General features: G+C 47.0%; 1 protein-coding gene across 2 annotated transcripts; it reads left to right on the top strand.

Annotated features, from left to right (window-relative positions):
* The first annotated feature begins 9032 nt into the window (after positions 1-9032).
* Positions 9033-11939, top strand: LOC125514053. Of its 2 annotated transcripts, none has more exons than XM_048679303.1 (7): positions 9033-9390; positions 9516-10104; positions 10242-10370; positions 10457-10525; positions 10733-10798; positions 11332-11370; positions 11466-11939. In XM_048679303.1, exons 1-7 carry the CDS (start codon positions 9083-9085, stop codon positions 11646-11648), a joined length of 1383 nt encoding a protein of 460 aa, XP_048535260.1. In that variant the 5' UTR covers positions 9033-9082; the 3' UTR covers positions 11649-11939. The 2 variants fall into 2 exon arrangements, with proteins under 2 accessions (XP_048535260.1, XP_048535259.1); XM_048679302.1 differs by having other exon boundaries at positions 10454-10525.
* The last annotated feature ends 1359 nt before the right edge of the window (positions 11940-13298 follow it).

Below are 13298 nucleotides of genomic sequence, written 5' to 3'. Positions count from 1 at the left end.
GTCACGTCTCAGAGGCATCTGATGGGTTTAGAAAAGATGAGATTTAAGAATAGAGAGGGGTCTAAAGAGAAAACACTACCCATATGCACATGAGGCAAAAGCAAACAATTCACTTCATTCAATCAAACAAGGGCATACAATCGGTCTAACTATCGCAAAAGTGCTCGGACTACTATATTTACATGGTGGAATACTACTACTGATGGGGTGGTCTACTAGAAATATTCTTCGGTTGCAGACTCCATGATATCTGCTCCAGCTTCATCAACATAGTCATCATCGCTATCGTCTGGGTCCGAGTCGGTGTCGTCGATGATGATGTAGTCTTCCAGGCGAATTTCCTTGGGTTCTTCGTCTTCTTCTACTGGTGTAGGGCCTCCCATGAATATTCCGATCTTCATTGTTAGGTCGGCATTCTTATCCATTAGTACTTTGATTTCCTCTTCATAATCTTCACGTGTAGCCTTGAGTTCTTCCTCCAGTTCCTTGATTCTTGTCCTCGCCTTCTTCAGATCTATCATGTCTGCGCACATTTGGTTCTCCTGACGTCGAATGTGCTGGTTCAACTCCTGGATAAAAGCTGCAATTGATCTATCTTTTTTGGTGCTGATCATCTCCCAGTGCTCATCTCGGCGCCCACAAATCTGGTAGATAGTATTATTGAGATCATTGCGGTAAACTTCTCCAATACGTCCCATGGCGATGTGAGCTGCCATGCTCTTTCCTAGACTCCAGGTTGGTGCATCAAAGGAAAACTCTATGGGCTTAGTGACTGGCATGAACGTCCTTCCGAGAACTTGAACTTGAATCATCCAGCGCTCCTCTTCCGGTAAAGTGGCGTTGTAGGTTCCGGTGAAGCTTGGTACTCCGATGTTCAGGTACTTAGTGACTTCCTTCAAGTGACGTCCAAAGGGTGTATCTTCATCGGGTTGGTGAACTTGTTCCTTGCATCCGCCATCCTAAAATAGTAGAAAAGATGAGGAGTCAGAATGGGAAGAGTGAGTAGTGATCTAGGGCTTTAGCTTAGTGGTCGTGCCCTACAGTCAGCGTGTGCTCTGATACCATCTTGTAGCGACCAGACCTCAAATGGTCCATTCTCTGTGCTCCAGTGTCATCCCTGGATCAGTAATGCTGACACCACACAGTACTTGAAGGATTTATAACAGAGTAGCAATCACACACTTATTACATCGAATGTCCTAAAAGAGAACTTATTACAATAAAAATATGGCTTAAGGTCATCTAATAACGATAACAGCGGAAGGCTTGGAAGATAAGTGAGTCCATCAAGTCCAACAGCATCACTGAGTACAGAACCACGACCTAAAGGCACCTTACTCGTCGTCTGAAAAGTCTGCAACATGAACGTTGCAGCCCGAAACGGGTCAGCACATGGAATATGCTGGCAAAGTAACACATAGAGAGCAATGAAAGAATAAGGCTATACTACATGCATATTTGGCTGGTGGAAAGCTCTATGGTTACAGTTTTTGTGTAAAGCCAATTTTTCCCTACTGCAAAGGAATAAATTTTATTTAACTATCATGGTAGTTGTTAAACATTGAGAGTGTAGACACTCTCTCAATCCCAGTTAAGTATCATCATTAAAACCCAACAAAATTAATTAGAGTAACATGATGAGATTCACATGATAATCCAGGTACTAGATACTCAAGCTGTCCATAACCGGGGACACGGCTAACCATGATTAGTTTATACACTCTGCAGAGGTTTGCGCACTTTTCCCCACAAGACTCGATCTCCTCCGTTGAGATTCTCGCACTACATGGTGTTTGAGAAACGGATGACCGAGACATAGTCTTTCAGAAGCGCTTGCCCCTTACCAACGGGTAGACCGTACCAACCTACATCCCCTACATCTTCTAGTCTACCATTGTAAGAGTTCACACGACTTAGTCAACTATGCTAGAGCCCATAGTAGCTTGTGGCTGCACACAGAAGTTTCTCGTATGAATAATCTCATGATCCCTTTGAGCCTGGGTGGCGGTCCAAAAGAAAACAGGCAATGGCTGGAATACCCAGGTGCCTCAATCCACCTAGATGTGTGTTTAAGTAGCCACCTTAGATAAACCATTAATTTTTAACAATCTCACATCTGTCATGGATACACTCACCCAATCCACGTCTACTAGCATAGCATGGCATAATAAGCAAACTTAGAAGTAACTCCCAAAGGTTTGAATAATAAAACAGGTGATAGGTACTACCTCATCTACTTCCCAAAACCCACAATTTAATTAGATACTAATCATACAATTGTTTGAGGATTGATGTAATGCAATAAAACTGGGTAGTAGGAGGTATGATCAAAGTGTTACTTGCCTTGCTGATGATCCGCAAAACCTAGCGATTCGAAGTAGCAAGCGGCGCACTCCAGGTACTCTATCGCAAACAAACAAGCATACAATAAGCACTCATCTAATGCACGGGTAAAACTCACATAAGAGATCTAACCAGAAAGTTCAATTTCAGAACTCCGGTTGGCAAAAAGAATCAAATCGAACGTGCAACGAAAGACAAACGGCAAAAGAAACAAGCTTCGTTTACTATTCTAGATCTAGGTCAAACTTTACAGAAGCAAAAACTTGTTTGAGTTGGTTAAACGGAAAGAGGGTTTCGAGATGAAACTCCAGGCGCTTGAATCGCCTGATTCCGATAAACAAGCGAAAAGTTATACTAGAACAAAAATCGGATCAGAAATCGCGATCAGAAATAATCACGGAAAATCCGAAAAAACGACGAACAGATTAATGAACGTTCGTTATCTGGATCTAAACGATGAACGCGTTCGTTAAAACGAACGAACGAGCGAACGCTCGGTAAATAAAGTAAATCGGAAAAAAAACCGATCTATCTAAAAAAACGGATCTAAAAAACCGACGGAAAAACCGAGCGGTTTTTTAAAAAAAATGGCGGCGGCGGGATCAGCCTCGGCGTGCGGGGCGGCGGGATCCGGCATCGGTGGCGGCTAGGGTTCCTGGCGGCGGCGGCTTGGGCTGAGGCGGCCCGGGACGGCGCTATTCAAAGGGGCCCGGCCAGAGGAGTCTTGGTCAATCCCGGCCCGAAGTCGGTTTGCACTTTTTTAAAATAATTACGCGTAGAAAAACAAACAAAAGAAATACTAAACGGACTCCAAAAATCCCGAAATAAATTTTCCCCGGCTTCTAAAATCAAGCCGCACAGGATGAACATTTATTTGGGGCTTAAATGCAATTTTGGAAAACGTGCATTTTTCCTAAATTCAAATAAAATAGCAAATAAATCCAAAATAAAATCTTATTTGATTTTATTATTAAATCCTCAAGATTTCTTTATTTTGGGAAAGTCATTTTATTCCCTCTCTCATTTTTTTGATAGAAATAATTGAAGATAAAATAAATAAGATCAAATGATCCTATTTTCAAAATTTGAGAAAACTCAAATATGAAAATAACGACATCCCTAACTCTCTCCGAGGGTCCTTGAGTTGCGTGAAATTTCTGGATCAACCAAAATGCAATAAAATATGATATGCAATGATGATCTAATGTATAACATTCCAAATTGAAAATTTGGAATGTTACAATTAATGCCTCTCTGTTGTGGGACATGCAATGCAGGAGAAATTACAGTTTTACCCCCCCCCCCAACAGCTAAAAAAGTAAATACATCTATAGATAAAATGAATGCACCATTTGAATGCATCTATTATGAGATAAAATCACACAACAGCACTGTTGATATCCTTAAAACCAAAAATAGATGGCAGATACACTACCAAAAGGAACAAAAATACATACATAAATATGCACCTAAAAAACAAGAGAAAGAAGTTCAAAAAATAAAGAACATAAATTCAAGTACTCTAATAAAAGAAGTAAAGAAATAAGAATAAATAAACCCAAAGAAACAAAAAGAAGAAGTTCAAGTACAGAAACAGATGAAATTCATATCTAACTAAAACACGCACCCTAAACCCTAAAAACCCTAAGATAGATAGTGGGGTCACGGATGTGATGGACTCGCCTCCGCATGCGACGATGCGGTACGCCGCGTTGTCCCCTGCTCCGGCTCGTTCCTGTCTTGGTCTCGCAGGGGGAGGGGAGGGGGGTCCCGCCCCCCCTCCCCTCGTGCTCGGCCTCGCGCTACCGCATTGTTGCGCGCTAGGATTTGACAGGATGCAATGCGGTTATTCTGTTTCCACCCCCACCGCACGCACCCTAAACCCTAAAACCCTAAGATAGATAGTGGGGTCATAGATGTGACGGACTCGCCTCCGCATGCGACGACGTGGCACGCCACGTCGTCGCCTGCTCCGGCTCGTTCCTGCCGCCCCCTCCTCCGCAGCGCCCAACTGTCACCGCCACCAAGCTTCATGGCCGGCGATCGGTGCGGCGGTTCTTCGATGCTGGCTGAGGACGGCAATTGCAGCGGAGCTCCTAGGGTAGTGCGGAAGCTGGAGATGCCCTCAGGTTAGTAGAAAACCGGCCCCTCCCCCCTCTCTCGTCTCTTCCTCTTGTCCTCCTCCATCGTTGAGAGTCATGGTGGTAGGGGCATCCTCTTTCTCAGGCAATGCCTCCGGTGGAGTAGGCATAGGTGTTTGTATTGTCATGCCATGATCACTAGTTGGTGAATAAATGTTACATGCAATCTGCAATGATGAAACAGATTTTCAATGCCATTTGCCACATTCATTTGTTTTGCAAGTTTGTAGTTTTGGATGTGCGAAAATCTTTCATCATGAGTTAAATTCGCCTCCTTATATAAGTAGGAATGAATGCACCTGCAAGGAATCATACATTATTTGGCTTCAAAGTCGAACCATGGATAAATTGCTTGCTTGTGTAACGAAGTTTGGAATAGACCGCAACGATTAAGCATTGTACCTTTCGACCATCTATCCAAATCTTGGGGTCCTTCTAAGAGTACTTGAAAGTCCATGGTGCCATAATCCACATATGTTGAGTGAACTTTAATCTCCGCCTATCATCAAGAACAATGAAATACATGTTGTTATTGTGTCGGGATTTAGAGGAGCCTGTTGCGAACTGTGTATCCAAGTCAGATTTGATAAGATCTAAAGAGTGGGAATCATATATGAATTATGCTTGTTGACATATATTACATCCAGTTAAAATGAAGCTTGCATAAACCATGGAGTATGCTTCAATACTTTTTATTGACCATTTTGGTTGTGCTTATACCCTTCTTTCACATAACTTACGATTTTTTCGTTTGGACATATAGGCCGGCTCCACTTTTATATTGAAATGAAACCAAGCATCCAACTAGTCATCGTCCCTAACATTGATATGTGAACTAATCAACAATGTGAATACCTATTGGCTTGGTTTTCTTTAATGAAAATCGGAAGGGGAAAACCCTTCTTTGATAAAAAAAAGTCTGATGCCTATTGAAGTGGTATGGTTAATATTCACCATATTTATTTTGTTTTTCAGATTCTGATGGGGGAACTGTAAGTATCGGAGAGTCCCAATTGGTAGGACCGAGTCGTCCGCCTCCCATCAGTCCTCTCCCGACGATGAGTCATCATCGTATGGCGATGTCGGAGTGGACTTAGATGGACCAGATCCGCTCGCTACCGAGTCGGGCGACATGGGGACCTCGGATGGCTCGGGGTCTACCTCGAGCAACACTTCCAAGAGGAAGAAATCCGGGCATGGTCCGGGGAAGGTCCCGAAACCAACTGCTGCCAGCGACCGTCCATCATATTTTGGATGCCTCAACTTTGACACTCACATATGCTTGTCTTTTATATCATGCAGTCAGTGGAAATTTATCCCGACACAACCTAAGGGGGCATGCCCGCCGAACCACATCATCGGCTCCCTCTTGAGGAAGCACTTCCCTGGATTGTCCAAGCCAGGTGATGACGAGCCGCCGTCGCCGGGTTTAACCTGGGAGCATTACAAACACAACAAGGACGAGCACAATGTCACCATGGCCACCCCGGTCATCAATGCTTTTTTGTAAGTATCTTCGCTCCGACCATTGCATTTTTCCATATCCAAATCCTTACTTGTGTGGATGGTGAGAAGATGCAATATGCTTTCTTGTAGCAAACATTTGCTTGCGTGGATGGTGAGCAGCAGAAGGCGATCAAAGGCGTCGTGAAATCTGCCCGAAAGATACTCTCTGACACCAAGCACACGCTGCGGTACAAAGCCGTGATGCAGTGCCGGCCGCTCGATGACAAGGGAGAGAAGATGACAAGGAAGACTGCTTGCCAGACCAACTTGTCGCGAGAAGAATACATGTCAGTGGTAAGTGACTACATCGGTTGCTAGTACTTTGATTCATCCCTCTTGTTCCCCAATTATTCAATTTTGTCTGACTAGTTGAAGGAACCCTGGATGAAGGACGATTGTTGGGAGGCCCTGGTTGACATGTGGTGTGACCCAGCATGGCAGGCGCAACATGTGGAGAAGGGAAACGATCAAGCCAAAATGTCAGGCCCGGCTCACCGGCTCATTTCCATAGGAGCCGGAACCTAACCGCTCTCAAGCAACACATGGTATGTGGATTAAGATGTTAACTTTTTCGCATGGTGCATCTTGGTTCATTAAACTTGATGGTTAATTTTGCAGGAAGCGAAGGTTGGTCGCCCGGTCCACATCCTAGAAGCCTGGAGAGAAGGTCACAAGGGGAAGGATGGCGCCGAGTTCTGCGGTGAGTCGGGGGAGGAGAAGTGGGGGACCTTCAAAGAGGTCTTCCAGGAGGTGCACGGGCAGGAAGCCGAACCTTCGTCCAAGCCCGTTGATCCTGAGCTTCTCATCATTGTTGGCCAGGGGAAGGGCCATAGCTGCCACCTCCTTTGCAATGAGGCGATCGCCACCTCCTCGCATCTCAAACTGCACGAGATACGCGCTTCAAGCACCAGCTCAACTCCGTCCATACGGAGTCGCCCAACCGCCGCATCACGTGAGATAACGCGCATCAAGGTTAGCATCCTAACCTTTCATTTATGTCCATGTCTCGAAATAGCATCGTTCCAATCTATATGAGCCTAATAGCATGTTACAGGATTTAATGGAGCAGGGGGCTGTTGAAGAGGAGCAAAGGCAGAAGGATGAGCAGGAGTCCAGAGAAAAGGAACGGGAAGACACGAACAAGAGGTTGAAGCTGCTTGAGGATCAACTACAGGTAGAACATTATCTAAACTACAGTAGAAGATTCATTACATAGGGACGAACCACCCTCACGTGACTCTACTCTTATAGGTTCTTATGCAATCTCGAAGCAGTGCAAGTGATGCCCCTCCTCCTCCTCCGGAATGTTAACCCGATGGCCTCTCCTCCTCAAGATGATCTATATATGAACAAGTGTACTTCTATTGTGACGTGCACCTGTTTTGCAATTAGTGACAATATGTATGAATTTGCGACTTGTGTGTGACGTCTACTAGGATAATACATTCGACTTGTGTGTGACAATATGTGGATTATCCCTAATTATGCATATATATGTGGACTAGATCAAATTATGCATATATATGATCAAATTATGCCTATATATGTGTGGACTACTCCAAATTGCACTGTAGTTGTTTTTATCTGCAGGGATCAGAAAAGAAATAGTTTAACAGCAGAATGGATGGGAAAGATTTTCGAGAGCAGCACTCGGAAAATGATATACTACCAGAGCACCTCTCGGAAAACTGGTCGTCTGGGAGACACTACTATTGTGCCCACACCTTTTCCGAGAGCACCTCTCGGAAAATTGGTCGTCTGGGAGACACTACTATTGTGCCCACACCTTTTCCGAGAGCTGCTCTCAGAAAAGAAGGCGAGCATTGCCGAGACAAGCTCTCGGCAACGATATGTAAACTGTCAGCTGCCATGTGGGCCACACTGTCCTACTGGTCAGGAGAATTGCCGAGAGCAGCTCTCGGCAAAGATATCGTCATTTTTTTTCAAAAATATTTAGCAAGTTATTTGAAACTTTTACTGATAAATGTGACCAGTTGGATCACATGTCAGTTAGAAAGAACACACACAAAAAAGAAAATAGGATGTGGCATATACTTTGCCAAATGTCGTTTGGCGGCTCTCGGTAATGTACGCAGTAACTGACGGAGTCGTCTGTTGCGGACGGGCATGCCACGTGGCTCCTCTTTGCCGTGAGCGGCTCTCGGCGTCTGCAGGGTTTGCCGTGCGGTGCCTCTTTGCCGTGAGGCAGTGACGGCAAAAAAGGCAGTTTGCCGTGAAGCTGGGTTTGCCGAGAGTGACTCTCGGCGTTGTTATCTTTGCCGAGTGTCCGTGTTTTAGCGCTCGGCGAAGAGCATGCCACCCAACGTATGTGAAAATTCCAGTAATGTGATGTTCATTAGTCAATAACGTGTCAAAATTCTCTCAAACAAAAATGGGTAGTTTTCTCTTTGGGCGAGTGTGGACGGGTGGGAGCGGAGGTCAATTTGTAGCACATCTCTGTTTCTTTTCTATTATGCTTTTAGTATATATATAATTGATAGATAAATTTTGCAATGGATAATTTACCTACGGTTTACCTAAAAAGCATCTTTTCCATAAATAAACGAATTTGATAGCCGTCGAGCACTTAAATGGGTTGGTGAGACGATAAAGTGAGAAACCTCTAGGCTCTAGCGAGTTTTAAAATGAATGAAATGCAGCACTTGATACTGGTAGGTACTGCACCTTTTTGAAGAAGCTAAACTGCAAGAAACTTCAAAGTTCCGTAGGATTATCTAACGCCTAGCTACACGTAGCTAGCCCTTGCTTCACCAAGATTTGCATAAACAGTTCTTAAAAGGCTCAGAATCATACTACTAGCTGTCTGTCTGATGACAGTCTTCTTACTGAAACTTTTAAAGCATGGCTACTCCGATCCGCATGCATACACAGTAGTAATATTTAAGAAAAAGAAAGGAGACAAAATTCTCAATGATGTCTTCCCGCATGCTTTCGTCATGGCAACGTGAGCATATCCTCCTCAAAAACCTCGCCGGGAAAACTTCCAGGCGCTTGCGGCTACAAATAGGCCCCCACGGCAACTTTGGTCCACTCCACTTGGTCCACTGCGCCTTGTTCGATCCACGCATGCTATGCATCTGCACGCAGGCGAGGTGCACCTCCAGTATTTCATGCCCCGCCAGCAGCAGGACGCAACCGACCTTCCGGACCTGGCAGCCAGCACCTCCTCCGCAGCTTCGCCGGCCGCCACCATGTGGGAGTATCACCAAGCGCATGCGGCCTTGCAGCCTTCCCCCTCCTGGAGCCCCTACACCGGGCCGTCCACCGCGGCTCTCCTCGATGGCTCGACCTTCGCCGCCGACTCGGTGGCAGGCGCGGCCGACATGAGGCTGCCGGTCGGCGAGCACGTCCACGGCCAGGCCTGGAGCCACGACGAACTGTGAGTACTTAATTATATGCATGCATGCCCTAAGTCCTAGTAATAACTCCCGGTAATTCGATTGAATGCTTGATGTAGATAGTGGATCCATGTCATCGCAAGTCAAATATATTTTCTGTTTTCAGAAGCAACGACAACACCGGCTACAGGGAGAACTTCCTGGACCTGCTCGCATCGAAGAACGTGACACAGGAGATGTTCGAGGACGTCCCGGCCGGCCGTTATGCCGCCGCACCCGCCCTCGCGGCACGGTTCGAGGCAGGCTCCGACGTTTCTCCGATCAAGTACGAGGTTGTCGCCTCGCCGTTGTTCATGGGGAGCGGTTCTAATGCTGCGCTCGAGGCCCAGGGGATGAACATGATGAGCGGCATGCCATCCTACGCCGACGACCACCACCACCATCAGAGGAAGGAAGGCATCAACCACCAGCAGCAAGAACATGGGAACCCCATGGCTTCCTTTCTGCAGCACATAAGTACTCGCACTAGTGCCGCCATGCACGCTAGCCTGGATTATTCAGGCTTGGGAGCGCTTGACAAGATTTGCCAGGACGGCCGAGCAATGGAGGCGGCGAGCCCTTTTAGCTTGAGGAGTCTGCCGGATTTCGGCTCTATCGGCGGCTACAAACCAACCAAGGAATCGACGTTGGTGCCACCGTACATGAGATCCGCCGACAGGCCAGACAGAAGCAGACAAGAGCAAGAGATCCTGCCCGTAAGTATGCTTGCACATCCATAGCATTTGATACAGTGACTTGCCAATGGTGCAATTAGCTAGTACACTAATCAGTGACAGCTGTTCATGAACCATACGTAATTTGGTACTTGGATGGATGTGTACTGTGGGTTCAGGCTAGGAGTAGTAGCAGCGGCAGTGGACCGCCGGCGGCGACTGATCGTAAGAAGCGAACATCTGAGGAAAGGCGGGAAAGCACTGTCAAGAAGTCCAAGCAGGAGGCATCCACAGCATCACCTCCTAAGGTAACAGCGAAAACAAGTTAAATGTTTGATAGCAGACTATTCAGTTAGCATCTGTGAGGTGCTCATTGGGCTACCGAATGCAGCAACCAGTTCCTAAAGTGAAGCTGGGGGAGAAGATCACAGCACTGCAGCAAATCGTTTCGCCGTTTGGGAAGGTAGGTACACACATAAACAAAGTTTTTATTTCAGATGTCACCAATTCTGAAACTGCTATTCCCTTCGATCCATATCAGTTGTCGCTAATGGATGTATGTAGCGCTGGAATAGGTCTAGATACACCCATTTCAGTGACAATTATTATGGATAGGAGGGAGGGTAACATTCTAGTCTAACTCTTCCTTTCCAACTTCACATATGAGCAGACAGACACAGCATCGGTGCTGTTTGAAACGATCAAGTATATCAAGTTTCTGCACGAGCAAGTACAGGTATAAATACTAAAACCATATTGCAGATCGAATTAATTCTCTACATGCCATTCTTTCAAAAATCCCTCAATTCATGCATGCATATGCTCTCCGTGTATAATTTGACCTAGCTAGAGCCACAAAAGCTTCCGGGAAAGCATAAGATTCCTGCACCCCCACCCCGACATTCCTAGTAAAAAGAAAGTGTAGTCCAGACGAGAAACGTATACGCACACCACACACGAAACACGATCCGTGGTATCTTCCGAGATGCAATGAATCGTTGCAATGACTGTTTAGCTGGTTCCACTTCACATATGATATTGACTTGTTGCGCGTCCCTTTATCAGTGCACTTCCTAGTCATGCATAAATATACCCGAGAGACCACATAAAGAATGTCCCAACTTGTCCTGCCTCACACTCCACCAGAAACATGAGATAAGGACAGTGCACGCACACACACATGTCGCCATCCCATCACAGAGAGAGTAGTGGAGCTTTCTGAGTCCCAGCTATGCTGATTAGCCCGCCTCTCCTGCTTTGTTTGCGCAGCTGCTGAGCGAGCCGTACACGAACGCGAGCAGGAACAAGGTACAGACAAACTGATGCTGCAAAATCCATTCTTTTTGCAAAATAAGATCCGGGCTACGAGCACGTAATTAATCGTCGTCGTCGGTGGGTTTCAGGGTAACTGCAGCAACCTTCTTCCATGGGGAGAGCGCGCGGAGGCGAGCAAGGGGGAGGGGGAGCATGACCTGAGGGAGAGAGGGCTTTGCTTGGTCCCTGTCTCGTGGACCCCTGAGGTGTACCGGGACGGCAACGCCATGGACTACTGGACGCCGGCGTACAGGGGCTGCCTCTACCGGTGATGGAGCCTGCCTCACTGACTGCGCTGCAAAACTCCTTTGTCTCAGTAGCTCCGCGCCGCGCCTGCCCGATCGACGCAGATTGATCGTTCCAAGTTATGTAGGCAGCTGATGACCGGCCTGCTTGTGGTGCCTGTATTGCCTAGGTTATAATTCGTTCCTCTCTTTGCGTTTCTAATTAAGTTTGTTGATCTGTAACGAGTAACCACTGCTCTCTTACAGACATGGTATGAGTACGTTGCTGACATTTGTAGCTACTAATACAGTAATATTGCGCATGATATAAAATCATCAGTAGATATGTCTCAAGACCTGTTAAGTAATGTACTACATCCGAGCCTCTTTGATGATCCGCAAGTCAGATGATGTCTCGCCGCAGGAGGCCGGCGTCTCGGCGGGGAAGACGAGATAGGTTGTGCACAGGAGAGCAGCGTACTCCATTTACAGAGACTGTTTTTTCTTTGGAAGCAACCATATATTCATTAGGCAATGAGATTACACATATGGTCACCATACGAGACACAAATGCTTGTCAAGGAACTTTGCATAAAGAATTTCACAAGAAGTAAAACTACTATTCCACCTTTGCAGAAACCCGTACCTCACCATAACGTTGTAGTCCACAAACCTCCGCCGTCATCATGGCAACGCCGGAAAAAGATGAGAACAATTGCCATATCAAGATCTAAGAGAGCACCACCGCATACAAAGATGCTTTTGAGCTGATGAAGTGGGTCGCCGCAAGCGATGAGATCGAGTCTTTGTGGCACATATCTTCCCCGTTGTCAACAGATCTCGACACCATCAACTTCATCCGATGTAGTCGAAGAAGAGGAACGTCGTCGCCTGCCGTCATCCACGCACCCAATTATAAGACAGTAAACATGACTACAACAGCCGGCACGACCGCCACCCGCGAGAGCGCCGTCAACCGACCACCAGACACGAACCTCACCAGATCCAAAGATCGGCGAGACGACGAGGCCACCTGCCCCCCGACCCCACCGGTTGCAGCAACGCCAAGATGAAGGAAGAGCAGAGACAACTTATTCCGACGCGGCGTTACCTCCCCCATGAAAACAGCGCCCCGAGGAAGCACTAGGCCAACCCTAAGTACAGAGACGGTTAGTTACTCTTGCCGCGGTCGGCGTGGGTGTCCGCGACGCGTCCTACGTTTGAGGCGTGGGCCGGTGGGCGGCGGAACGGAGGAGAACCAGCCGTCAGAATTAATGGGTTCGACCGAAGTGCGTGGGGCAGTCCCACCCGACTGAAAGCGAGGACACGGCGCATCACGCGGGGGCCGGCGCTCGAGCCATAGGGTGGATTAGGACCCGCAACGCGTCGCGGCAGCCGTGGAATTCCTCTCGCCATCAGCCGTCCGTCCACATCGCGCGGTCCTCCGCTGCCGCGCAGGCGTCCAGCGACAAGCGTATCGGACCGGTGCGCGTCAAACCGCTCGTGCGTCAGCTGTCTATTCCTCTCTTTCCGATCGATGGGAGGGAGACGAGGCTGCCAAAGCTTTGCTAGGGGCCACGTCCAACGACACGAGACAGGGAGATGGGCATAATTTCTCCTAATTAGGCTTTACTAGCGTTGTCTTTCCAAAAAGATGAAATAATTCAGTCTCCCTCAAAACACATTTCATCTTCGGAC

Source organism: Triticum urartu, chromosome 6, assembly GCF_003073215.2.
Source record: "Triticum urartu cultivar G1812 chromosome 6, Tu2.1, whole genome shotgun sequence".
In the NCBI taxonomy this organism is placed as follows: domain Eukaryota; kingdom Viridiplantae; phylum Streptophyta; class Magnoliopsida; order Poales; family Poaceae; genus Triticum; species Triticum urartu.
This window is presented reverse-complemented; position numbering and strand designations above follow the sequence as displayed.